Raw genomic sequence first — 27,610 nt, 5'->3', positions numbered from 1 at the left:
ATAGGGGCCACTCGGTCTTGGCGCAGTTGTCGGCGGACCACACGGTCCACCCATTACAGGTCACACAACCGATAACCTGTCTCATATGCTTTTCATCAACAAATGTCCACTGCTTTCCCTTGACAGTGAAGATTGTTGCTTTCATCAGGATTATGTTCTTTCAACACGTTACCATGGCTAGTTTCGCCACCATTCACTTTGTAATTCTTTCTGTACAATTCTGGCTTTTGTCAATACAGGGTTCCTCTTAACCTGTAGTTCCTTTAAAACTTTGCTTGTGTCAATACTTGATTCTCTTATCATACCCTTCTTGGGATTCTACTTGCTTTGACAACATTTGTATTTCAACCAATTCACTCCATGGTATTTTCCACTTGCACCACCTTGCTTTCATTCGATTCAATCACGCTCATTACTGGATTTGGCTCTGCGCGGCATTCAGAAATACCATATTACATTCAGAAAGGCTCATTACTTGCTTTGGCTCTGTGCGGCATTCAGAAATGCTTTTAATGTCTTTCAGTTTTTTTGGTATCCAAAAATCATCTGTTTCAGACTTGAAACTACTTTCAGCTCATTCGCGATTTAAAGGCACTTGTTTCAGCATTCAAAAGTACTTACAACAATTTCCAATTTGTTCAATGTTCAAGAAACATTAGCTTCAGGTTCGCAGAGCGCCCCGGTATGAGTGTTCCCTGTTTACATTCACAAGCTTCAGGCTGCAGCTCCAGTCGACTTCATTCCTTTTCTTGTTCTGCGTGCAGCTTCCAGTGCCTCTGCGGAGGTCGGACAGAGCACTGCTTGCTCTTCCAGAGGTCCACGGCTAACAGAGTGCTTCAGCGCCCCACAGCTCTTCCTGATTGCACCCGACATGGAGGGTGTGCAGGTTTTGCGGACCTTCTCTGGGCCGGTCTTAGTCCAGGTGTCCCTTTTCCCTGCTCAACGTGGCTTTCAGCACCCGTGTCTCCCGCTCCTGTCTCTCCGGTCTGCCTCTCTCCAGCTCCAGCCGGCTCCAAACTCCAGCCTGCTGTTTCTCTTCGTGTACAGCCCACATTTTTATATCCATTGGGCTGGCTAAGTGACCACAGGGGAAGGTCATTTAGTCCAATTGCCTGACCATATTTAAAAGGGACATGTCGGACTGCTCCATCTGAACTCCTCCATAGCCATCTTCATCTCAGTACCACAGTGGTGTTTGGGGAGGTTTGCATCAAAGCAAGTGTTCATAACTCTGTGTTGTCTCCTCCTCATTTTGGTATTTGGCTGATATTTATCGGCATTAACAATATGAGGCTGATACGTGTCTGCATTAAGAATATGAGGTTGATATATGTTTATCTCACCCAAATGAGGATGTGTCCTCTGTAAGGGAGGCATGGAATCACAAGTATGACACTGACACAAAAGGGACAATTGGTAAAAACGTTTTTATTAAAGTTTTCGGGGTTTGTAAAAACTCATACTTTGCTCTATAACTAGGATGGGGGTAGTCTGGACCATAATATAATAAGTAAAATAGTCCTAGATGAGTCCATCAAATTAAAATGGCCTATACTAACAAAACCTAATGCTTGCCCTATGTCTTGTACAAAAAGTGTGTATGGAAGAATATCTAAGTAACGGAAAGTCAGTGTTCAAATATAAAGAATAAATGTGGCTGAGTCAGCTCCCCTCCCCACGTTAGACAACACGCAGTAAGGCGGTCACCATAGGCAGGATGACCCACTCTGGCTTAGGTTCTTAACATAAAGGCAGTTAAAAACGTGGATCGAGGTGTTCCACATTAAGTCTCTCTTTCCAGCTTTCAAAACACAGTTGAACAAAAAGTTCACACCGGTCCTCCTCTGTCGGGCTCAGACTTCTTAAAGCAAAAGTTCAAAACACTTGCAGGGGTTCCCTTCCCCAAGCTTAATTCACATCCTTTAGGGGTTCTCTTCCCCTAGTTTATTACGCTTCCGATCTCTCTAAGTCGGGCTGGGACCGTTTCCTGATGTCAAAGACTTTCAAACATGCATGGTTTTTACTATAGACCTCCGCAGGACCACTTTGACTTTTCTCTTCAACTTGCACTCTTGTGTAGTTTGCCGCAGTGCTTCTTGGTCTGGGTAGTTCAAGCACCCAAGTTCAACGTTCACCTTTTTACTCTCCCCTTTCCTCTGGGTTAATTTTGATCACTTTGCTTTACAGTTCATTCACTTTATCGCTACAAACATTTCACCTTTCACTGAGACTTTCGAGTGGACTACTTCCTTTCGCCAGACCACTCCGTTACTCAGTATCGCTGCTTTCACAGCTATGGTTATTTCAAAGTCAATTCACAGGTCTGCTTTTCTTCGCGTCTCATCCACAGGCGCGCAGCCTTCAATTGTGCGATATAATGTTTTTTCCTTAACACATACCAGTCTTTCATGTCGCTTGCCAAGTCTCCGGCTGTGTGCATTTCTTTCTTGTCTTTACAGTTTATCAATTCATGAGTCAAGGTTAGTATCACAGACTTGGCCTCGCCTCCTCAACTCTGCCGTTCACCCGGCAGGGTCGCTGGCATCCTTGAAACACAATGCAGCCTTCTTGTTTGGGGTTTGTCCATCTACACGTGTGTTTCGCAGACTTTTGGAGGCAATGTTAGGAAAGATTTCTCCTTACTGCACCTTTCCAGGGACGTCATTTAGGGGTTGCCAGTAGGTTTTTATTTATTTATTTATTTCAATGCAAGCTACTGGGCTATTGCCAGCACCATGTGGCTCTTTACTTCTGGAGTGGCTGGCTTTCTTGTTCAGGCCCCTTAAAAAAAAGAAGAAAAAGAAGAACAGGAGTGCCACATGTCTAACGCTTTCAGCAATGACCCTAAATAAGAAAGAATAGGAATGTCAAATAATGTGTCTTTCTAGAATTCTATACAATAATTGCTAGACTCATTAAAGGTTTATTTCAGGCACACTTCAGGGGGTGAGTCACTGATTTAGTCTGTTCTTAACCGCCTCAACTCAGCCTTTCATCCTTCTGAGGTCGATAAATGAGTACCAACACAGGTTGGGTGATATTGGGTGTATATTTCTCCTATATAAAGCGCTTAAGTGCTATATAATAACATATCCTCATCATTTGGTCATGGACGTCTGCTTGCATTCACACTAATTTGGTAATATGGACCTATACACACTGATCTTAACAATATATATGGCGATCCATTCTCGTATGAAATGTACATCACATTATAGTGATATTGTAACCATATTTTTCGTAGTGTACAATGCTATGTGATGCCACTTCCTGTTTTGTCAACGGGTGAAAGGTTGTGTTCCATCGCTTCCCGCGATATCACTTCAGGGTGGGGTCAAATGACATCACTTCATGTGATATCACCTGGGGGTCAAGGGTAGTGTGATGTCACTTCCTCTACCCCAGGCATTTTGGTGAAATGACGTCCCTGCACCTTTCCTTCCATTTTTATGGCTCCCCAAACTTTTTGCTTTTATTTTTGATCCTGACCTGTACTTTTTACAGTGGAGTGAACCCTTAAGCTTCACTACACTGTCTTTTGCTCATCTGTTATGGGGAACCTGACATGTCCTTCAGGCTGTCAGTACTGCGAAACATTATTTCCCTTAGTCTTACGACTTTGCTACTACTTTTGGTAACTTGTTATCACTTGCGGTAACTTATTGTACAATGCATTTTACCATGCAGTACAATGGGGTACACTTTTTGTTTTGCCCTAGACTAACACTCAAAGGATTTTTGGCTACTTTAGGTGTGATAAACAGACAAGCAGGTGGCAGCAGGGACTATTTACAATTCTTTGGTGCTTTTCATTTTAGCCTTACTGCGTTTACCGTGTTGGCTACTAACTGTAGCTAGTGTCCAAACATGGCCGTGCCACATGGTTTTTTGCATGTCCTTTGGCTATCTTGTCTTTTAACCTTCTTACTGGAATGTGAGGCCAGGAAAATCCTTATATGGACTTCCAGTGCACGGGAAAGCAGAGGCTTTTGGCGAGCTACTGGAGGGCATACATGTTTGCTAGCAGGATGTGGGCTGGGACTGTTTGGTCCCAATACACAAACTGGTTTCAGTGTGTCTGAGTGGTATGCATGAGTGTTCCCACCAGTGGTCCTGATTGGACCACTGCTGGGGTGTGTGTGGCTAGTCCTGCTATTGGGAGTTTCAGCTCATACCTGGCGTTTAGGATAAGAGGACGACCCCTGCACCCATTCTTCAAAGATTCTGGAGTAACCAGAAGAAGCCAAGACTCCTGTCCAGCTGTGAGACCCATGAAGACACCAGAGACCTGATTGAAGGAGGCCTGGCGACCAACTACTGCTGCTGTCCTGGTGGAACCCTGTCTTGCTATTGATCTTCAGCAGTCCTGTGAGGGAGCTTCGACCCGTGGAGAGGGGTAAATCAGCTTGAACCTGCAACCCTTGCAAATCAAGGACTCAGGCTGACGTCGGGAAAAGAAAACTCTGACTTTCTTCCATTGACCTGCCAAGTCCTGGGAAGAATCTGACTACAGCGGGTAAGTTACAGTGGTTTTTACCTGCCCCTAAACTCCCTAACTTTTACAAAACCTTTGCTATACTTTGGTTTTGCCATTGCTTGCTCGTGCAAGCCTTCCAAAAGTTGGGGACACTTCTATTAGTTAGAATACACTGCCCTATAACCCTTGGAACTGTTCACTTGACCCCAGAGAAGTTACCTTCATTTTATCCTGCATCACAAACTGTGTAGGAACTTTCCTGTACCTTTGGGCATAAGGCCCCAGACAACTTAGGGAAGGACGTTTGAAGTTAAGGTTAACTCTCTGTGGACCTGTAGTACATGACCTAATCTGCACGTTCTTTTACATGGGTTTGATTTGTGTTATGCCCTACTTTAGTGACTGTGTATATGTAATCTATTATTAGTGTTGTGTGATACTTCTACCTGTAATTTATTTTAAAATGTTTTTATTGGCATTTGGCATTTATTGTTATGTTACAAACCAGTACAATCGTGGTTTATGTCAATGCATGAGTTATAAATCTCTTACGTCTTACAAGGCATGGGTGTTATTAAACAACAAACAAGACAAACAAAGAGAAAACGAAAAAGAAAAACAGAACAAGTAACAGTGGTAACAGTGACTGTCCTTTGAACTCTGTGTGGTTATGGTCCTCATTTCCGTAGATGAACCCCTGTCTCCACTCCATTGGGCTCTGGCTGGTGCTCATGGTACACAGGGGGGGGAGCGGGTGTAGAATGGATGCTACTGTGCATAGGTTAGGCCGTTTTGCCGATTGTGGGGGGTTGGTTCAGGGGGGTTTATAGCTCGTCGAGAAGATCATGTCTCTCAGGAGGGTCTTCCAGGCCTCCAGTGTGATGCTCAGGTCTTCGCCGCCCCGATTGTTCCCTTCCTCCCATGCTCTGGTTTCTGTTGCCGTCCATCTTTCCATCTCCCTGATCCAAGGTTCGTACCTGGGGCCTGCTGAGGATTTCCAGGCCATTGCGACCGTTCTTTTTATAAGCACACATGCTATGTCCAACAGCTTCACCAAGTGCTTGATTTTTCCCAGCCTCGGGTAGGTGCCTAGGAGGCACTCTTTCGGTGTCCATTCATATACCTCAAGGCCAGCTTTTCTACAGGTCTGTTCGGCAGCGAACCATAGTTTCTGAGACTTAGGGCAAGTCCAAAACATGTGGATCATGTCAGCATGGTCAGAGAAGCACCATGGGCATGTCGGGTCGACTCTGTCATTGAAGGTAGATACTCTATGTGGGGACATGTAGGTCCTATAGAGGACATTGAGTTGTATTAGCCTGAATCTAGCGTTCCTAGATATCTCCTTCGGGTATGCAAGGGCTCTCGACCATTCTCCCTCCGTAATTTCGGTCCCTAAGTCGGATTCCCATTTCTCTTTCAAACGTGTGCTTCTTGGGTTAGGCCTATCGTTTATTTGGGCATATAGCCTTGAAGTTGGTTTCCAACCATCACTAACTCCGTACATCTCCTGGATCAGGGCGTGTGTTTCAGGCTCCTCGGGCCACACATCCCATTTCTCCTTGGCGATGAATTTCACCTTTTGATACCATAAGTAGTGGCTCAGGGTGAGCCCTTCATTCTCTTGCAGTGATTCGAAGTCCCTGAATTGCCCTTCCTCGAACATATCTCCCCACGTGTAGATGCCGAAGTTCTCCCATCTCCTCATTGTTGGTAGGTCGCCAGGGACTTTACACATGTCTGCTAGGATGGGGGTTTCGGGTGAGTACGAGTGTTGCAGCCCCAGCATAGAGTTAACCTTTTTCCACACCTGTCGACCCACCTGCACTATTATGGGCGGGTCAGGGGGCCCCATTTTGTTGTTCCATATTAGTTCTTTAGGATGTAGGGGTGAGGTTAGTTGGCAGAGGAGGTTCGTTTCGGCTGAGGGCTCGTCGCTCAGCCATTTGGCGACATGTGTTAGTTGAGCCGCTAGGTAGTATCTCTGGAAGTCAGGTAGTTGGATACCGCCTGTGGAGTAGGGAAGTGTGAGGATGTTCAGTGTAAGCCTGTGCCTGGATCGACCCCAAAGAAAATCTTTGATCAGGGATTCTAATTTTCTGAAGAAGGATGGGGGAATGTAGAATGTTATATTGGTGAAGTAATAGAGGAATCTGGGCAATATTATCATCTTGGTTATTGCAGCTCTGCCCATCACCGAAAGCGGTAGTTTTGACCAAAATTTGGCGGATCTCCGTACCCCCGATAATGCGGCCTCAGTATTGCTTTCGTGAGTGGAGATTGGTGCGTGCTTGATGGTGATGCCCAGGTAGCGGAAGGACTCTGCTTGCCACTGGATCCCAATCTCGGGGAGCTCCTCTGTGCTCCTTCCCCTGAGGCCAGCCAGAGGGAAGGTGGATGATTTGCGCCGACTGAACTTTATGCCTGAGTATTTCGAAAAGTTATCTAAGATATCCAGAGCTATCGGGGCATTCATCTGAGGGTCACGAAGATATAAAAGAACATCGTCAGCGTACAGGGAGATGATGTTGTCTGTACCGGCGATGCTTATACCCGCATCGAATAGCTGTTTCCTGAAATAAATTGCTACTGGTTCCAGACCCAGGATATATAGCATTGGTGAGAGCGGGCATCCCTGTCTGGTCCCCCTTTGGATAGCCCAGACCCCCTGACACCATGCCCCCTGTTTTGACTCTTGCCATTGGATTATTATAGAGTACTTTGACCCATTGGATAAAGTGTTCGCCCATTCCAAACTCCCTCAAGGTTTCGATTAGCCACTCCCAGAAGATCGAGTCAAAAGCCTTAATGGCATCAAGCGAGAGTACCGCTAGGTCTTCTTTGCTCTCCTCTGTTTGTGCCACTATGTGCTGGAGCCTTCTTAGGTTGGCTGTAGTGTTGCGTCCAGGGACAAAGCCGCATTGGTCTACGTGTACCAGGGAACCTATCACCTTTGAGAGCCTCTTGGCCAGTATGGTCGTAAGTATTTTGCTGTCGTAGTTTAGAAGCGCAAGTGGGCGGTATGAGTCACATTTTTCGGGCGGTTTGCCAGGCTTGAGCATTGGCACTATGAGGGTTTCTCTCATGGTGCCTGGTAGTGTGCCTGTCTCAAATGCCTCCGCATAGACTTCATGCAGTATGGGGGAAAGGATCTCTTCGTATGCCTTGTAAAACTCGGGGGTAAGGCCGTCAGTTCCAGGGGTCTTGCACGTGGAGAGGGATCTAATCGCCTCAGTAATGTCTTCGATAGTAATGTCCTCTCCTAGCATATTTCTTTGCTCCTGGTTCAGTTTTGGCAGGCCGACTTCTTCCAGGGTGTCTCTTATGTCTGCTTCGGGAATTTGGTCACTGTGAGCATACAGTTCTGCATAGAAGTCGGTGAAGACCTCGTTTATTGCTTGCTGTGTTCTGTGGACTGTGCCATTGTCGTCCCTGATCGCTGTAAGGGCCCGCTTCGGATGTTCCTTCCGGCACAGCCAGGCTAGTATCTTGCCTGGTTTATCCGCCTCTTTGTGAGCTCTCATGGTGCGAGTGGAGAAGTCAAATTTCGAGAGCCTTTCCCATGCGGTTCTGCATTCCTCCCTGATCTCCCTCAGCTTGATCTCTGTCTCAATTGTGGGAGTGGAATTGTTTTCGAGATGCCTGATCTTTTCCTCCTTGGCTTCTAGTTCCTTTCTCAGTTGCTTCCTGATTCCACCCGCCTCAGCAATCACTTCTCCCCTTGTCACCACCTTCAATGTTCCCAGAGAGTGCTCCATTTTTCAACTGATCCCTTATTGATTTCTATATACTCTTCTAGTTTCTCGGCCAGGTACTCCCTAAATGCGGGGTCAGTTAGTGTCTCCACTGGCATACGCCACGTTGGGATAGGAGGTAGGGGGGGGCGCAGGCAGAGTTGTATTATTAGCGGGGAGTGATCCGAAATTGATCTGCCCAGGTACTCTGCGGACTCGACCTGGGGGGTCAGCTCGTCATTTATAAAGAGGTAGTCTATCCTGGTGTGCAGGTTGTGAGGGGCGGAGTAGAATGAATAGAGTCTATCCATGGGGTGAAGGTTCCGCCAGGTGTCGACCAAGTGCAAGTCCTCAATTGTTCCGTGGAGGGCCCGAGCAGGGAGGTAATTGTGTGATCTTGGGGTGGTGGATCTGTCCATTTCCGCATCCATGACGCAATTGAAATCGCCTCCCCATAGCAGGGTGTGGTCCCTGTGAAGCATTACTTTGGCGCACAGCCCCTTGAGGTAGGAAGGTATGCCATATTGGGGGAAGTATGAGTTCATTATGCATATTTGAGTGCCCTCCAGCATGCCCCATACCAGCAGGTACCTGCCTTCATTATCCGTCTCTACCCCCAGCTGTTGAAATGGTGTGTCCGGGCTCACCCATGTGTATACTCCTCTTGCATACTTCGAGTAGGATGATCCATTACCTTGTCCCCCCCAGTAATTTATTAGCTTGTCGGCAGTGAGGTGCGTTTCTTGTAAGAGGGCAACTGATACCCTCTTTCTCTTTAAGTAGGAATGTATTCGATTTCTCCGGAGATAGGACCCCATCCCCCTTACGTTCCATGTGATTACCCTAAGTTTTGGCGCCATTGCTTGATTGCATTAACTGTCGAGGAGAGGTATATGTCCTCTCTGGGGCTTGTTCGCTTGTTATTGTGAGCCATGGTTGGTTCTGGTCGCGTGGAGTGGATAGCTCTGTTGGATAGTTTCGGGTTCGATCCCATTTGGTCAAAGGTCCTCAGAGTCAAGGCAGTTAAAACAGTGCTAACTTGTGTGGAAAACTTATAACTGGTGCACCCAGCTACTGACACAACGGTGGAGTGCTCGGGTGCTCTCGCGCCGCCTGTCCCAATCCGGGTGTCTGGCGCGAGTAGGTGAGTGCTGGCAACTGGCCTGCACTGATCTTTCCTGGGGTCGTGGTCTGTGTCCATGTGTGGGAGATCGGGTGAGCCCAGCAGTCATTTAGCTTCTCACATTGTAGTTTTGCTCCTGAGATTGGGGTCTCCTGATCTCTCAGGTGGTTGTGGGAGGGTGCAAGCACCAGTGTCGGGGCGTAATGCCCTCATCCTTGGGCACCCTCATTGAGTTTCCCATGCGGGGATTCGACAGGAACCTCAGCCAGGTTGTGTTCCATCCACATGCTGGCCGCGGCTGGTGTCTCGAGAAATATTGCTTTTCCTTTATAGATTACCTTCAACCTCGAGGGATAGAGCAGCATATATTTTAGGTTTAGTTTTCTCAGTCTGGCCTTAATTGGGACGAAGGAGTTCCTCGCTCTTTGTACCGACTGAGTATAATCGGGGTATATCGTGATTCTTGAGTTGCCTCGCTCTATCTCCCCCCCCTCCCTCGACAACTTCAGGATCACCTCCCGGTCTCGGAAGTTGAGGACCTTCGCTATGATGGGGCGAGGGTAGGAGCCTGGGGGGGGTTTCTTCTGGAGCGATCTATGAGCTCTCTCTATGGCGAAGCCCTGAGAGAGATTTGCCGCCCGATCTCTTGTTGGATTAAGGATTCAACGAAGGCCGTCGGATCAGCCGTCTCCGTCCCCTCCGGTACGCCCAGTATCCTAATGTTACTGCGTCTAGCGCGGCCCTCCGCCTCCTCGGACCTCGCCTCCAGCAGGGCCACTTTATGTTTAAGGTCTGCGAGTTCTGTTTTCATGGCTGCCGATTCAGTTGCCATATCCTCCTGAGAAGACTCCACAATGGTGACACGTTCCGTTAGGTTGCGGGCATCTTGCCTTATCAGTTGGATGTCGGCTTTTACTTCACCGATCTTCGTGTCTATAAATGACTTTAGGGCCTCGATCGCCCCCAGCAGCTGATTGTGTCTGGTGTCTGGGCTATCCCGTGCTGCTGTGTCGTCCGATGTGGTCTGGGTGGTGGGGTTAGATTTCGCCGTGGCAAAGGGATCTAGAGTGGCATTTTTGGCTTTGTTTCTTGCAGTGGCCATTGTGGATTGTCTCGAGCCTGGTTGGGGCAGGCGGACTCTCTTTTCCGGATTGAGTATGGTGCGTAGAGGTGCGGGGATATTAGGCTTTATTTGATCGGGGATCTGGGTGCCCAACGTATGTGGTCGCCCTGTTTTAGTGGGACAGTGGGGCCCGGGTCGTTCAGGGCTGCAACGTTGCTCACATTGTGGGTCTAGTCCCTTGGTGTAGTGTGGTTGGTTGGGGGGATGCAGGAGCAGGGAGTTCGGTGGGAGCGCCGCAGTGTGGGCTCTCAGTATTGCTCGGGGTGAGCAGGCGAGGTCCCGCGACCCGGAGAGTAGGCAGTCGGGCCCAGCTAGGTATGACCCAACCCGGGCATTGTGGCGAGGTCTGATCCCAAGGAGAGAAAGGTCTCACCTGTGAGCGTTATAGTTCGGGTAGATCTGGAGACGGCCGCCGGCCCAGGTTGAGGTATGCAGGTCCGCGCAGGCAGGGGGGCCCCGCTCGCAGGGAAGTTGAAAGTCGGGGTCGCAGTAGATGGCCCCGAGGATCCGGTGGTCTTGTCTCGGGGGTCCTCCCCCAGTCGCACTTCAGTTACGTTGTCGCGGGCACCAGCACCGGGCGCTCAGTCTTGGCCCCCAGCCTGCGTATCGATGGGGCCCAGCAGCACTCCGCACCTCTGGGCGGTGGGGGGGAATGGGAGGCGTCTGGGGGGCCGGGATCAGGTCGCTTCGGGGTGCGCGCTCCTCATCCGCTCAAGTCGCCACGGCCGCCATCTTGGGAGGCCCTCATAGGTTACAGGGGGAGCCAGACCGGAGCGTCTCAGCGGGCCCCGGAGCTCCGATTTTTGTCGGGACCAATCGTCGGGTGTAGCCAATCGCCTGATGTACGGCTACTCCGAAGGCTGGGTGCTGCAGGCGGCCCACAGCATCCGAAACGAGGAGTGGTTGCGCAGCTCGCTGTTCCCGCGCGCCTCCCCCAGGGGATAGAGGGGGCCTGGCCGAAGTGTCGGGGATGCTCCCTGGTCTCCGATTTTCGTTGGGAGAAGCCGTAGGTTGCAGCTAATCGCCTGATGTACAGCTGCTCCGAAGGGCGGGTTGTGCTGTTGGATTTTGGTGCCCAAAACAGGATCGGACTGCGCGGCTCGGCTGGAGCTCAAGGGAACCGCGTCCTCACACCCTGAGCATCAGGCCACGCCCCCACTTCTACCTGTAAGTAGTCATTTTTTCGTAGTGATATTTGGCCATAAATAACTATATTTTCATACATACTGTCTAAGTGTAATTTGTGATTCCCATTGTGTCTACTCATTGTGGACCCTTTACAAGCTCAACCCCTCTTGAGACTTAGTCTAGACCTCTCGTCACTGCTACCTTGAACTGGTTTGGCTACAGCTCCCAAGAGCTGTCTCTGTCACAATATAGGTTGGCCTTCTATACCTTTGTCCACTAAGCCACAGTATAGAAAATCAGTCTTAACAGGCAACAACCTCCTGCAGGGAGCTCCTGAGGTCCTCGACCCGTTGCTCTCGTCCCTCGGTCCATCGATCTGCTCCAGTAGGTTCGCCTTTACCCCAGAAGTTCTGCTCTTACTCGTGTTCCACCTTGCTCAGAGTGTGTCTATATGTTCCACCTTTTATCCGTGTGAGGAGAGTTAATTAGTATCAGATATATGCACTTAAAGTCAAGGGCCTCACTTTGCCTGACCCGATTAGCGGGACATGTCAAATGCAATATGTAAGGGTTAGCCTCTTTAGTCTCAGTCACCCTCTTCCTCGGCTCAATGTTTGTGTAGAAAGGAGGGTGGGGAAGTTGGGACATCGGAGAATCCTGAAAAATAGGATGGGTTAGGTGTACGGGGAACAGGGGAATACTGCATTTTACCATCCATTGGTCGCCTCACCCCCACTCCCCGAAGACCCCACACCCAGGTGATCTTCTTGCACTGGTCCACCCCCAGAAACTGGATCCAAAAGCGATGGCTGTGTCCTGGCCACCTGGATGACAAATCCCTGAGGACTAGCGGGTGAGGCACCCTTTGGTTTCTCACACCTCCTTGTTGGTCTCTTCCTAGCCCCAGTGTAAAAACAGTATTTCTGGGGGACATTTTGTAGGGGAGAAAAGGGGAAAGGATGACTATAACCTACAAAGGCTGTTGGGATAGGAGGTTCATTTTGAAAAGGGAGTGGGGATACCACATCTCACCTAAGGACCTCCTCGCCCCAAGTTCCCTCCACCCAGGTGGTCCTCCCTCGCATATCCACCCCCAGGGTTGAGATCCAAAAGCAATGGCCTTTTCCTGGTCACCTGAGAGGAGGATTCTGGGGGAAAAGAAAATTGTGAAGAAAATTGGTATGCCTTCTATTTCCTACTCCCCTTTTGACTCCTGGGATGAAGAGGGGTTTGTACCATAAGGTTCTGTTTGGGAATGGAAAAACAAATCTGGAGGGAGGGACTACTTTCCCAACAGAGACCCCTAGTCATAATCTAAAAAGGAATCAGTGCGCAGGAAGCCAAAGCATTAGGGGAAGGGTATGTGATGAAACGGAGGATGCCAATACTTCTTTCCCAGTGGTGGCCTCTTCCCATGTGGCCAGGGGCCGGCAACCGCTATGTGATGCTGACCCTGGGGGCAGCTATATGAGGGAGGACCACAGGGATGGAGGCAACCCTCAGGGGGATCACAAGACATTATTGGAGGAAAACAAAATGTCCACCTTTTCCTTTCAGGGATACTCCTCCTCTTCCTTATGCCTTAATGGCATATTGCAACCCTCTCCCTCAAACTCCTGTTATGTCTGCTTCATATAATCCCCAACATCCAACACAAAGTGATATGTTGATAAATGAGACGAGGAAGAGGCAGGGAGCACTGCTGATTGCTCCCAGTTAGATCCATTGTCAACTTCCACATCATCATACTGGAGATACTGTAACCACCACTGAGACAAGAAAGATGAATAGAGCCATAAAGATGACTAGAACTGATAAGCAAACTGAGCGCCCTAGTCTTTGGAAGTTGCTTCAAGGTGACAGGAAGTTTAAATTGGCGACAGTTGACAGAGTGAGAGAGATCATGGAATCTGGATGGAGCCTTGAGCCTTGAGGAGACCAAACAGCAAGCTACGGCAGATCCCGAAACGGAAACTGAAGCAGACCACTATCATGCGAAGGGAAGCAAAGTGTCAGAGGACCCACTGCCTATGTCGGAGAGGCAGTGGGAGTCGCGCATTGGGGAACTGAACACAGTGAAGCTACATCGGCTAACAGGATGTACACTGAGTCAGAAGGCGGCTCAGAGAAGCAAAGTAGAGGTGCAAAAGATGTTCGAAGCACCCACAAAGCCCAGGGAAGAGAAGCAGGTTCTGGGGTGCATAGGAATGCATGCTGCTTCATGAAAATAGCAGAAAGGATGCTGAATGAAACGTGTGAAAGGTTTAAAGGAATCTTGAACCATACACCGTATGGGTCACTGGACCCACACTTGAAAAGAAGAAATATAACAAATAACAGTATAAATGTAGAGACAAACCTTATGAAACCGGCAGTCAGAAACCAACAGTGGGCACATATCTCTTTTTGGGCAAAAGAGAAGAAAACTGCCTATAATTCCTGGCAGAAGAGCATACCATGCAAAATGAAGCAAATGAAAGTGATTGAAAGACTGTATCCAGGTCTGGGCAGGAGAGTATACCAGGGAAAGTGAAAAGGTGTGTGACAAACAACAATGAAAGTAAATGTCAGCCATGCCCTTGAGACTGAGTTGCTTTCTAAAGTGAAGGGAAAACCTGGCAGGGGAGTATGCCACGTGACCTGCGAGTCTGGGATCCACAAACAAACTTTAAGTGGTAGAAAAGAAACCCAAGGGAGAGTTATAACTTTGGGATTGTGAGTTGTTTTGAAAATAACAAGGAATATTGGGAAGGGAGTCATTCCCCGGAACTGTGAATGAAGCGGGAGGAGGGAGTTACTCTATTGTGCTATAAAGAACTTGATTATTCTTTGTTGGAACTTCTTGCTTTATTTCATTGGAGAAAAGAGAAACCTGGGGGAATCATTCCCTGGAACCGTGAACATTGTTCACAGAGAACTTTTTGTTGGATTTATAACTTTTGTTGGAGCTGAACATTAGTGCACTTTGAGAATCAGAGACAATATCCTTAGCACTTTAGAGTTTGTTTTTAGAGTGTGAGGGCTAAGATAGGATTACGGACACAGGACATACTTTTTGTTTTGGACATCTTGACAATTGACAAACCCTTAGTTTTGGTTGAGGTAGGGATAGTTAGTGGGGCATTTTCCAACCCCTTTTTTCCATTTAATAAAAGTCTGTATCCAAAACCATGAGTCCTCTGTGTGTGTCTCATTCCTGGCTCCTCACATTACACAACCCTGCAATAACTGCATAACAGTGGGGATTGCAAAAAACAAGCTCCGTTTCGGGGACTTCTTGAACACAGAAATAGCGGCGAGGTAACCCTTTACAGTACCAATCTGCAGGCCTGCTTGGGCCAAGGAAAGCAGAAAATCCAACACTAGGGACAGAGGACAGGATAAAGGATCCACGTTCCTCTGCCGGGACCACAACAAAACTTTACGTCACTTGCAGGCATAAATGGACTTCTTAGCGGGTCTCTGAGCTGAGAGGGGCACATTAGGGACGCCATCCTACAAGTCTCACTCCTTGTATCTCAGCCTCTCAGTAGCCAAGCATGAAGGTTCAGGCTGCTGAGGTTCGGATGGAGGACTTGACCCTCCGACTGGGAGAGCAAGTAGACTCTCCTGTGAAGGCGCCAGAGAGGGCAGATGGACATGTCGAGCAACTCCAGATACCATATTCTCTAGTCCAGAGCGATCATTGTGGTTCCGAACACAGGATGACCGGAATCAGCGGGAATGCATAAAGGAAGTCAAAAGTCCACTAGACCGTCAATGCTTCCCCCAAAGCTCTCTGATGAGGAAATTCCTTGGCGCAGAACAATTCCCACTTCTTGTTGACACTGGAAGTGAAGAGGTCCACTTGAGCATTCCCCAAAGAGAGAGAATCTCCTCTAAAACTTCCTGATAGAGCTCCCACTCGTGGGAAACCGTAGTCTGTCTGCTCAAGGTATCCGCTGTGATGTTCTCCCAGCCGGTCAGATGAGCAGCTGTGAGGGATACTCTCTTCTCCAGAGCCCAAAACCAGTCTCATTGCATGCTAAAGGTCAGGTAACCCACTAACCAATATAAGCTCAAACTCTGCATACTTATCTCACTCAAAAAACTCACACAACCATCTTTCGCACAACAAGCCGCACACACTTCACAACACTGCAACAACACATAAGCCGGAGCAACAGCACACGCGGACTGACACCGATCCAATGCCCGCACCAAAGCTCAGCACCCGGTGTATACCGAGTTGAAGCTGCCAACAGAACACCACTCCTCTCACTATCCTAATCCCTCTTCACCTTAATAACCCATCCCACCTTATTGTTTACAAATCCACCAGAGCGCCTGGGGACCAATTCCGTTGGTGACGGTGTGCAGTACAAATACCTTTAACATTTAACATTTAACATTGCTTCTCTGCACAGAGGCAAAGACTCCACTTCATCTCTTTTGTTGAGGTAGTGCATGGCCACTGTGTTCTATTTCACAGAGGGGAAGGAAGCACCCAGAGCCAGCCTGATCGCCCTCAGCTCTAGCAAGTTGATGTGCTCCAGAGACTTTGCGGGAGACCACCATCTGCTCACAGTAAGATCTGACAGGAGAGCACCACAACTGCTCAGAGATGTGTCTGTGACTACCGTCAACTGGGGCCAAGGCTGCCAAAACGACTCGCCTCTCAGGAAGTTATTTTCGCCCGGCCCACCATGCTAGGTCCTCAGACAGCAGACTCAAGATCTCCAAAAGGTCTGACATGTGGCTTTTGGAACTGGGACCATTGGCAATGGAGAAGCCACTTAAGCAATCTCATATTCAATCGTACCAATGTAATCTGGCAGTGCGATACTTCCAGGTTTGGACGCTATAAGCAAATGAAATAAATAAATAAATCTTGCCTCCTTAACCACTAAGATGCAGGAAGCCATGAGGCCCAGAAGGCACCGACTTGTGTCTGTGATTGAAGGGCATTGGCCATTGGGCGTGAAAGCCCTGCCCAGGCAAGTGTTCAAGTCTGCTCCGAGACACTGGGACGGCAGAACCTGAGACTTTTTAAAGATCAGAGAAAAGCCCGAACTGTGCAAGAGAGTGCATGTGTGGAGTAGATGCTCAGACACTAGCTCTGGTGAGTGAGCTCGGATGAGCCAGTTGTCCATATAGGGAAAGACATGGACTTCCTCTCTCCAGAGTCAAACTGTTACAACTGCATCAGTTTGGTGAAAACCCTGGGTGCCGATGAAAGACCAAATGGCAGGACCTTGAATTGATAATGTTGTCTGCCCACTACGAATCTCAGGTACTTCCTGTGCTTCAAAATGAAAGTAACTCACCGTAGTGACTGGAGTACTCATAGTCCATAGTCCCCTTTCCTCCATTCTTGTGGGCTTCCCCCAACATGGGGACAGTACCAGAAGCTTTGGCAGTGAAAAATGGAGCTTCCCCATTAAATGTACTATAGCGTGCAGGGGCGTTACCTCGGGCGCAGGACCACCCCTTCGAGACCGCGCCCTCTGGCGCCTCACCTTTGAACACATCGGACGCTTAGATACCTGGCTACTCTTATTACCTATAAGCCGTTGGCATACTAGTTGGGGAAGGCAGGTGGGATGTATGGAGGAAAGGGGAGTATGGACTACGAGTACGCTAGTCACTACAGTGAGTAACTTTTATTACTCATACGTCCCGTCCCCATTCCTCCATCCTTGTGGGTAATTCCACCAAACAAGAATATAGGGTGGAGCTGTGACAACCTGCCTCATTTCTAGGATGAAGCGAAAAGGTTCTTCAGGACTAACTGAACAAACTAAGCATTGCGCCTGAAGCTGGTGTCCAGCGAATAGTGCTTACAGAAGGCAGACGGAGTGGCCTAAATAGCTCCCTTGCAGATGGCATCCCAAGAAGCATGTCTCTGAAATGCGATGGCCGTGGCCTTAGCTCTGACTGCATGGGCATGAACAATGCTTCAGACTTCCAGAAGGATTTCGTCTGAGAAAGATAAAACTTGAGAACCCTCTTGAGGTCCAAGGAATGTCCTCTCTGCCTCCGACTGTGGGTTCGGAAAGTACACCAGCAGGTAGATCGTTTAATTCAGATGGAACAGAGAGACCACCTTGGGCAAGAAGTTTAGGTGAGTACGCAAGATGGCTTTGTTGGTGCGAAACGTGGTGAAGGGCTGGCATGACGACAACGCCTGCAGCTCACTAACGCCTGTGCGCAGAGGTGAGAGCCACCAACAAAACAGTCTTTAGCGTCACCAAGCGGATGTCCACACAGGCCATCGGCTTGAAAGGCTTGCGTTGCAAAGCTGCAAGAACCACATTAAGGTCCCAGACCGAATGCGGCCTATGCACCGGATTAAAAGGCATAGACAACCCCTTGACGTGGGCCATAACCACTGGGTTGGCTGCCGAAAACACGTGATCAGGGGAACTCCAGAACAAGCAGGTGTGCTGTAAAAGCCAGTACGTCATCTAGAAGACAAGTGATAGGGTCCAGACCCTTGTTGCAAGCCCAATGGCAGAAACTAGTCCATTTGCTCTTATACTGGTACCGAGCTGAGGGCCTCCTAGCCTGCTGAATGATGTCCCAGTTGTCACCTGAAATTTGAGCATGGTGAAGCCGCAGCTGATCGGGAACCAGGCCGCCAGGGCCAGGTTACCTGGGTCAGGATGTTCCACTGCCCCGCCCTGCTGCATCAGGAAGCCCCTGCTGGGGATCGGAAGATGGACAGGACCCTGATATATGATATGATAGTTTATTTATATAGCGCCTACACACAATGTGTTTCAAAGCGCTTCATGACAGGGGAGGGAACAAGGGAAAATACAATTACATTATTACAAGGCCATGAACAATAATAATGTGAAAAAAATAACTATCGTACTCGGTCTGGCGACATTTCAGATAGTGCAAGAGCTAAGACGCAGATAAGGAAGGGAGGGGGTGATTGGGAAGAAAATGGGAACAGACAGGCGTCTACCGTACTACGTCTGATGACATTTCCACTAGAGCTGGAGACTGACAAGAGGGAGGGGAGAAGGGGAGCAGAAAGGAGGAAGAGGAACAAAACAAGCGACTATCGTACTAGGCCTGACAGCATTTCAGATAGTGCTGGAAGGGCGGTGGGGGCAGAAACAAGGGAAGGGGGAGAGACAAACATGGTTGCTACAATTCTGAAAGCCTAAGTGCCTAAGAAAGTAAGGGGAGGGGGGAAGTAGAAAGGGAGAAGGGAGAGAGGAGAGGAGGAGTAAGCAGAGGATAGCAGTGGAAAAGAGTGGAGAAGCAAGGGGGAGAGCGAGAACAGTTGGAGAAGTCAATAATAACACATGATATTGCAAGAGAACAGCAATGCAAACCAAAATACAAGATGACAATGAGCAAAATATGATTCAGGGTCAACCTGAGTACAAGATAAGTCCAGCATGGGAAGGGTGAAGCACTGTGAATCAATGGGTCCAAAGTCAATCCAGCATTGGCCATAAAATGGTGATGGAAAACCATATGTATCACGACAGAGTCCTGCAGTGGTTAGATGTGGGTGGGGGCCGAGGGGGGAGTTAGAAGAGAGGGCTGAGACACGCAACCAGATGGGGGGGGGGGGGTGGGCAAAGTTGAACATCACGGCCAACAAGAGGGGGGCACAACGGAGCATCGCGGGCAACAAGAGGGGGGTGGGGGGCACAGCATAGCATCACAGCAACAAGAGGGGGGTGTGGGGGCACAACGGAGCATCACGGGCAACAAGGGGGGGGCACAATGGAGCATCACAGGCAACAAGAGGGATTTGGGGGGCACAACGGAGCATCACGAGCAGCAAGAGGGGGGTAGGGATCACAACTGCAGCAGATCCAAAAACCATGGTCTCGAAGGCAAGTGGGGGGCAACCAGGTTGAGGCTGCAACACACAGAGGCACAGAGCTTGCAGAGGGTCTGTTGTAACAGAGGGGTTGGCGGGAATGCAAAACGCCTGCGGCCGTGCCAATAGATTTGGAAGACATCTCCAAATGACCCCCGACAGTGACCTGCCCAGGAAGCAAACTGAGGGCACTTGGCATTACGAGGAGATGCAAACAAATCCAGGTCTGCGGACCTCCAACTCTGGAACAGGAGCAACAAGGAGTTGCACACCTCCCACTCGTAGGTGTTGAACAAGTGACTCAACAGGTCCGCTTCTGCATTGCTGTCCCCCGGGAGGTGGACTGCCGAAATCCAAATCCCATCCGCCAGAGCTCATCCCCAGATTAAAACTGCCCCCATGCGGAGGTGGGTGGAAAGGGTGCCACCCTGCTTGTTCAGGTAAAACATTGTAGTTGAATTGAACGTCTTTACCAAAACAGATCTGTCCCTGATGAGGGGCAAGAATGCCCTGAGCACCAGGCCCACTGCCCTGAGCTTGAGCAGATTGATATACAAGAGGGCTTCCATCCTTGACCATGCTCCACGAATCGCATAGCCCTCCAGAGAAGTCCCCCAACCCGAGAGGGAGGAGTCTGCCATCACTACAAGGGTAGGCTCCGGGCAGGTGAAGTCGGCTCCCACTGAGACATTGCCCTCTATCAGCCGCCAGCTGAGGGATCCTTTTCGACTGAGACCCCGTCTCCTGATCCCAATTGGCCGTCAGGTGGAGCTGAAGGGGCCTACTCTTGAGGCGAGCGTGCTGTACAGTGAGCATGCAGGAGGCCATCAGGCCCAGAATGTGCTGGAACCAGCATGCCGAGGTGTTAGAGCTGGCCAGAAAGTGTCCCACCACCTTGCGTAGGGACAGCCTCTCGATCTTTACTGTACAGGCTTCCCTCTGTCGGGCTCGGGACTATCTTTTACATTTCACTTTATAACACAGTTCTTCACAGGCTTCCCTCTGTCATGCTCAAGTCTGTATTTCTCTTTGTGGGGGTTCCCTTCCCCACGTTTTGCCTCGGGTGTCTTTTCACTGTGGTAGATTTTCAAAACTGCAAGGATTTTACATAGGTTTCTGCATGACCACTTGGACCTCTCAATTCTACAATCCACAATCGATTTTACATAGGCTTCTGCATGACCACTTTGACCTTTCTTAATAATTCTGCTGCTAGATGAGCGGGACATCTTGCTGCGTTTCTTCTTTTTCTGTTATCAGACTGAGGAACAGTCTTCTGTACCTTGCCCGCACCTGGCAACCAGCACACAGCTTGCAACATGACGTCTTTGCTGGGTTCGACATGATGAGAAAATAAGGAAACTCTGAAACGAAGCAGTGTTCCTGATGTAATTAAACGGTGCAGAAAAATAAAATGTGAGGTCATGGGGAGCAGAGCCTCGATATATACTGGCCCTGATCTCATGTCTGGAGCATTGTGCACAGAGGGAGGTGTGGAGCAGACAGGGAGCTCCTTCCCCTGGTGGCAGTAAAGGTTTCGGAAGAGCAGCTGCATTGGGAAATGTGCATCGTAGATGAGGAATCTGTGGGATAAAAAAATCCATTAGAAAGGTGCTGTACTTGCACTGTAAACATTACCCTGTAGTTACCTACACAGTAGTTAAATCTCAGTGATAAGCTTTGCAAAACACAATAAAAATATACTTCGCAGTGATCACCTTGCTCACTGGAAGCAGAGCAGCTCGCCTACTCTATTCATCACTATCAGGTAAACGAGCAGCCGTTCATTTTTACTGTGATTAGATTTCATCGAAGGAAGAGCAGCGAAAAGGTCTCCCTTCCTGGTGACTAAATAAACCAACAATCGTAAGTATAACAAGGAAGACTATGTAAATTCAATACTGCTCTATTAGTGAACTGCAGGTATAATTTGGAAAACATGCACTGCAAGCACATGTAATCTTTTAATGAACGCAACAGCCGGTGGTAAAATCAACTTGAATTCTGAATAAATGCAGAACCATGAAAGGCCTGCGGCTCTGTAAATGTTTACTGTACTTCCCTGTGGCGCACTCCTCTGTGAATAAAAAGGTTTGTTTTTACAGTTGTGCAAATACAAATTATGAACAGCGTCAAAAGGCAAGAAATGTAAAACTATATACCTCATCTTTCCCCAGTGTTTTAAGGTGGTCCAAGATCTGGCCGATTACTGTCTCACATAGCCTGTTAATTTCACTGAGGAACTTGGAGTCGCCGCCATAAAGTGTGTCGTTGGAATCAACTAAAACAGAAAAAAGTATGATGTGAACAATTTATGCCACCTGAATTAAAACTAGATAAAGAAACCTTATGTAATGTAAATTCACAGACGTGGGGTGCTATAATTTTCTCGCACGCACACAATAAAGCTTTCTTACACTGGAAAAGGTTTTAGTATTTATTTGATTTCACGAATACATATACACGCTAACATGCACAGGAGCTTCATCTCCCACCCTCCTTAGTTCCCTGTGCTCTAATGCCTTTAGGTGCACACCATGACACCCCTCATCCACCACCCTGCTCAGGGCTGCCCCAGTCAACGTCATAGTGTGTGCATCAGTCTAGGTCATGCTACCACGCTGTAATGGCCGGGCCTTCACAACGGGCCCGGAGCTAAAAGGCAATCAAACAGACACACAGTCGGTATGGGTTTGCTGGAGGAAAGAACCTTTGGTGGGCTTTCTCGCTCCCTTTTATTAACCTGGTCACATGGGCTGTCACGGCCACGCTCTCACATGTTCCTTGTCACCTGACCATCACATCCCTCCCCAAATTGGATAACAAAACAAAATAACTGTTTTAACTTAGCCATCTCTTCCAGTCCGTCAGCTGACGCAAACAACAAAACAGTTATTTCTTACTGTCTCTTCTTCTCTCTTCTCCTACAATCGCTAACTCATCCGTAGTTCCCATGTACTACAAATCCACGCAATTATGTGGATGGAGCTGGTCCCTGCCATAGTGAGTAGCGGCCGGCTGCTTCCCTTCCCTCCTCTGGGTATTCTCTGTTTCAGGGGCTGCCGGCTCTCCTTCTCACCTTGTGTGCATTTGCGGTATCTGCTCCGGAGATCTTGCCATACTGTCCGGTTGGTGTTCTTGATCTGGTGGGGTACATGTGGTCGGTGTCAGTGGCCTGTGGCTGTGGTGGCCAGGTCAGGGATAAACCTCCCACAGGAGGTCACCATCCCGAGGAAGCTGCAGACTTCAGTGGCGCTGGTGGGCGCTGAGGCGTTTTTAATGTCTGCCACCTTGCTTGGATCCGGGGATACCCCTCTCTCGCTGAAAACATATCCGAAGAAGCTGACTGTCGACTTTCCAAACTCACACTTCTCCATGTGGAGGGTGAGCCCTGAATCCTCAACCGTTGGACTACTGCTTTCAGTCTTGAGTTGTGTTCTTCGTTGGTGCTTGCTCTGCACACAGTCTATGCCCTCAGCACGTGCTGGAGGGGAATCTGCACAGACGGCGGCCTGTCGAGTGCTGCAGCTTCAAACACTCCACACACTGCTGGCGTCGTTGTGGAGCAGGGCGTATTCTCCACATTCTTCACACACGCGCATAGAGGTGGGCTGTTGATGTCATGGGGAGCGTGTGGTTTCAGTTTACGTGGTAGCGGGTTCACACTTACACCCTTCATCGCCAGTTTGATGTCCGGGCCTTCACCACGGGTCCTGGAGCTAAAGGGCAATCAAACAGACACACAGTCGGTATGTGTTTGCTGGAGGAAAGGACCTTTGACAGGCTTTCTCGCTCCCTTTTATTAACCTGGTCACATGCGACATCACGGCCACGCTCTCACATGTTCCTTGGTCACCTGACATCACACACACTATCCCACTTTATAATATTTTCAAAAGCATGTTAGTCCATTATGAAGTCAGTTTACCTTACTAGAGGCTTTTGTCGTCTTTTGGCACTGGGCCTTCTACTGGCCATCTCTCTGCCTCGCTGGCCGTTAACTTTCACATTTTCTGCTGCTCTCTGTCTAGTCGAATATGATCTGCAGTTCTTCTGTCCTTTCACTGACTGTACATCCATATTCTTCAGACTCTGGTACTGTCCTCACTTGATCTTGTGATTTGTGTCCTCTGATCTCCTTCATTAGTGTAGAGCCACCCCTTCCAGATTCAATGTCCTTCTATCCATAGTTTGGATGTACTTTTCTCTTATTTTAAAGACCTGATGGGGAGCACTGTACTTAGATGTTTGTATATCCTATCTCCTTTTCTGAGTTTAAAGTCAGTGGTTGCCTTACTGGAGTCATGCATTTAATTTCTTCTTGCCTTCTTCCTTTATCTGTACTTCTCTCGTAACTGGTTCAGGTAGTGTATTTTTCTCATTTAAACACAGAGGTGACACATTATACTGGCATGCCTTTTCTTCATCATATAAAAAGGAATTAATCCCATTACACTGCTAGGTGTAGTTCTGTGTGCTGCTTCCCTTTTATGGACCTCTTCCGCACACTCCCTTTCCAAATTTTTTATCCAGGAAATTGCTGCGTCTGGCCTACAAACCGGAAAATCTGAACGGGTCATACCGGTGTCTATGTCCAGTTATCAATGGTCCCACTTTCCCATATGAGGATATTGTCCTGGCCACCAGGAAAATTAAATCACCGTCACCCTCTGACCCTATTCCGCTAGGAGTTTTGAAAGATATCATACGGGATATTGCCCGTGGGTAGTTCAGGTAGTTAACCTCTCCTGTTCATCAGGAATTGTTCCCCCGGAACTTAAACATGCACTTGTTGTCCCACTTTTTCAAAAGCCCTCTTTGGATCCTGCTGTTCCAGCCAATGTTCACCCCATATCATTATTGCTATTTCTGATTAAACTTTTGGAAGCTTTGATTTCTCTGTTAATTTGTTCTTTCCTTGAAAAGTCCGCGTTTTTCAAACCTTTCCAATCAGGCTTCTGCCCTAGCCGCGGCACGAAGAGTGTATTGGTATCAGTTGTGGACGATCTCGCCCGCCTCTCTGATCAGGGTGGAGTGAGTGCACGGATACTATTAGATCTGGCAGTATTTGACACCATTGACCACTCCATCCACTAACATCTAAATTCAGCCTCTGGTTGGGCACATCCACACCCCTGGCCTCTGATGCTACTCCTATGTTGATGACACGCAGATTCTTGTATGCTTAATTCATCACAGCCTGAGACTGCATCGTGGGTGAGGTGTCGCTTGGAGGACATAGGGGGTAGGATGAGCGACATCTGGCTTAAACTGAATAGGGAGAAGACAGAGGTACTGGTCATTGGTTCCCCCTATGGCTCTGCTTTTTGGACTCCTCTTTGGACTCCTAATTACTGGCCCCCTGTGCTTGGCCCTTTTCCTTCCCCTGTTCCAGTGGTGAAGTATTTAGGAGTGAAAACCACTGTATCTATATCTAATGAAGAACAGGTATCTTCAATCTATCAGGCTGGGTACTTAAAACTGAAAGTGTTGCAGAGGATTCTTCACTTTCTTCGTTTCCAGCTACATGCTCTGGTAGTGCAGACTACTGAAACGCTTTATTTCTTGATAAACCTGCTCAACTTATCCAACGTTTGCAACTCCTTCAAAACGGTGTGGCCAGAGCTGTAACTAAAACCCCTCTAAGAGCACATATATCACCTGTTATTCGGCAACTGCATTGGCTTCCATTACCTAAGGGTATTCAGTTTAAACCTATTTGCCTTGTGCACCACGCTTTCTATGGGAATGGGGGGGAATATTTGCAATCCAAATTCCGCCCTATACCCCTAGGCGACCTATTCAGTCTCAGGAAGCCCTGCTTATCCAAGATTCCCATGTCAGACTGTCCTAGGTAGGCGGTCTGGCTTTTTCTCGGTAGCAGCGGCAGAGCTATGCAATACGCTCCCTTTTTCTCTTTGAGCTACGGAAAATCATCTAATATTCCGTAAATCTCTGAAAACCTTCCCTTTCCAATTCTGATTTAGTTTGCAACACGTTGGTGGTTCAGCCTTGATGGACTCATAGGTTAAGATTCCCTCTGGGTGTACGCTTGCGCCTTCGAAGTTTTTGTAACATAACATGTCTATTCCTCTCACTTGCCCAGTTTGTATGATGCCAATTATATATCTATTTCCCTTTTCTACCGGTCAATTTCTTTGAGGTTGATACTGTGCTCAACGTTTGTGCGTAATGCCATTCTGTCTAAGGCATCTCCACATTTTGTTAGAGGAGAATTGGTTGCCACTGTCTACTACAATGAAGTGGGGAACGCCCTCCCTTCCAAATACTTCTTTGAAGCACTCTATTTTGCACTTTGTTGTTATATCCTGAATAAATGTTACCTCAATCCACTTTGATCCATAGTCTACTATTACTGAGGCATATTTCTGCCCCTCTCACGGTATATAGGGCAAGGAAAACATAATCCTGTCAGGATCCAGTTTCTGGTTGCCATTTGACATTTAATAAGGGTGTTGGCTTGGTCATTCCATACATACAGGGACAGTTACCTATTTCCCCTCTATTTCAATGTCCATCTGAGGCTACTGATACTTTCTAGAATACTGCATTTTGTACTTGTGATTCCTGTGTGCCCTTCATGTCCCAACTGATTGAGCCTCATTCTGACTCCCGTGGGAGAAAATAATACATTGCTCCTCATGACTACATTGTCATTTGTGTGTAAATAAGCAAGAACTTTCTGAAGTTCTGAGGTTCAACCCTTAGTCCTCTTCTGTCAGGATATCTCTTGTTGGCATAGTGCTTCACTTTTAGCAGTGTTTATTCTTCTTGAAATCCTGTGTCCCATTCTTATAGCAACGCTGCAGTGCCCAGCTTTGTGCACGGTGGGGTTGGCATCATGCAAGGAGACACAGACAAAAGATTAAAAGTTTTAAAATATTGATTTATTAAGGAAATGGCAGGCTGGAGCAAGGCCAATCTCGCCTTAAGCTAAGGTGGGATTTCCCCTACCTAAAGAAACTAAGGAAATTCTGTGTCAGATGGTCAACTCAAAGGTCTGTCTGTGTCCAAAACCTATGCTTGCCCTTACAACTAATATAAACAATGTGTAGGGATGTCGACCATAAACCAAGCAGTGATTCAAACAAAGTTTTGAGCTGTTTTGCAGCTCTGGCTTACTCTTCATTTTCTTTTTACCCCAGTGTCAACAGGTTCATCACAATGTTCCATTTAGCTTTATGTAGACTTGGAAGAAATACAGTTCCACACTTTTGCAAGGACTGTGGTGCTATTCCCAATTTCAACACAGTTCCAGGGTAACAGTTCCAAGGCACCAATACTTAGGTATCGTTCCCCAAGTTAAATGTTCAAATGCTGCACAAAAAACAAAAGAAGTGTCCTGAAGCTTTATCTGTAGCACAAGACTTTACTACTCAGGGCTCTCTTCCCCAAGTCTGATGTTCACTGTCTGTTTTCCTTCTTTCACCACAGCAGACTTCCTTGTTAACTTCTAGGGGTTCCCTGGTCTTGGCATAGTTTTAGACAACACAGCCCACCCATTACAGGTCACGCAACCAGGAACCTAGCATTTGCTTTCAATAGTTCTTGATTCACCATAAATTAATTCTCTGGTCTTGGCACAGTTTCGGACCACACGGTTCATCCACTATAGGTCACGCAACCAGGAACTTCCAGGTTTCTTTCAGAGTTCAATAGTTTAATCAACAGGAGGCCGTTTCTTAAGCCACAGCGTTGCGACTTTATGATAGTTTTTTTTCTTAATCTGGATTATGCTTTATTGAAAGTTTCTTGCATTCAGACAAGTGGTTCTGTTTGCCAAAGATGCTGTTTTCACTTCTAAATGTGGCTTTCCCTGAATAAAGTATACCTTTGCTTGTTTCTCTCACTTCAGTATTCAATAAGGGTTAATGTTGCTTAATTAAGTGCCCCCTTGCGTGTTTCATTCAGCTTTCACTTGTTTCATGCAGTTCAGTATTCAATAGGAGTAACTTATTTTACTTTCACTGGTTTCATACAGTTCGGTATTCAATAAGAGTGAATTAATTTAATTATGTGACCTGCTACTGTATTCACAGGTTTTCGGAGCTCCGCGGTGCTTAAAGTGTCTCAGACACTTACCCGGCCATTGCTGTTCCTCCATACAGCTTCTCCCCTTCTGCAGGAAATGCTGCTTGCCGGGCGCTTCTCCCGGCACTCTCTGGCAACCGTG

The 27,610-nt window shown here is 48.0% G+C and overlaps 1 protein-coding gene across 2 annotated transcripts in view; it reads right to left on the bottom strand.

Annotated features, from left to right (window-relative positions):
• Positions 1-27,610, bottom strand: part of VPS35L (VPS35 endosomal protein sorting factor like) — a 1,734,364-nt gene that overhangs the window by 77,618 nt on the left and 1,629,136 nt on the right. For both annotated transcript variants that reach the window (XM_069647157.1, XM_069647156.1), the window contains exon 29: positions 21,579-21,697. In XM_069647157.1, the coding sequence (XP_069503258.1) occupies positions 21,579-21,697 (119 nt within the window). The remainder of the gene's footprint in view (positions 1-21,578; positions 21,698-27,610) is intronic.

This window comes from Ambystoma mexicanum, chromosome 2q (genome assembly GCF_040938575.1).
Source record: "Ambystoma mexicanum isolate Mex_15411 chromosome 2q, UKY_AmexF1_1, whole genome shotgun sequence".
In the NCBI taxonomy this organism is placed as follows: Eukaryota; Metazoa; Chordata; class Amphibia; order Caudata; family Ambystomatidae; genus Ambystoma; species Ambystoma mexicanum.
This window is presented reverse-complemented; position numbering and strand designations above follow the sequence as displayed.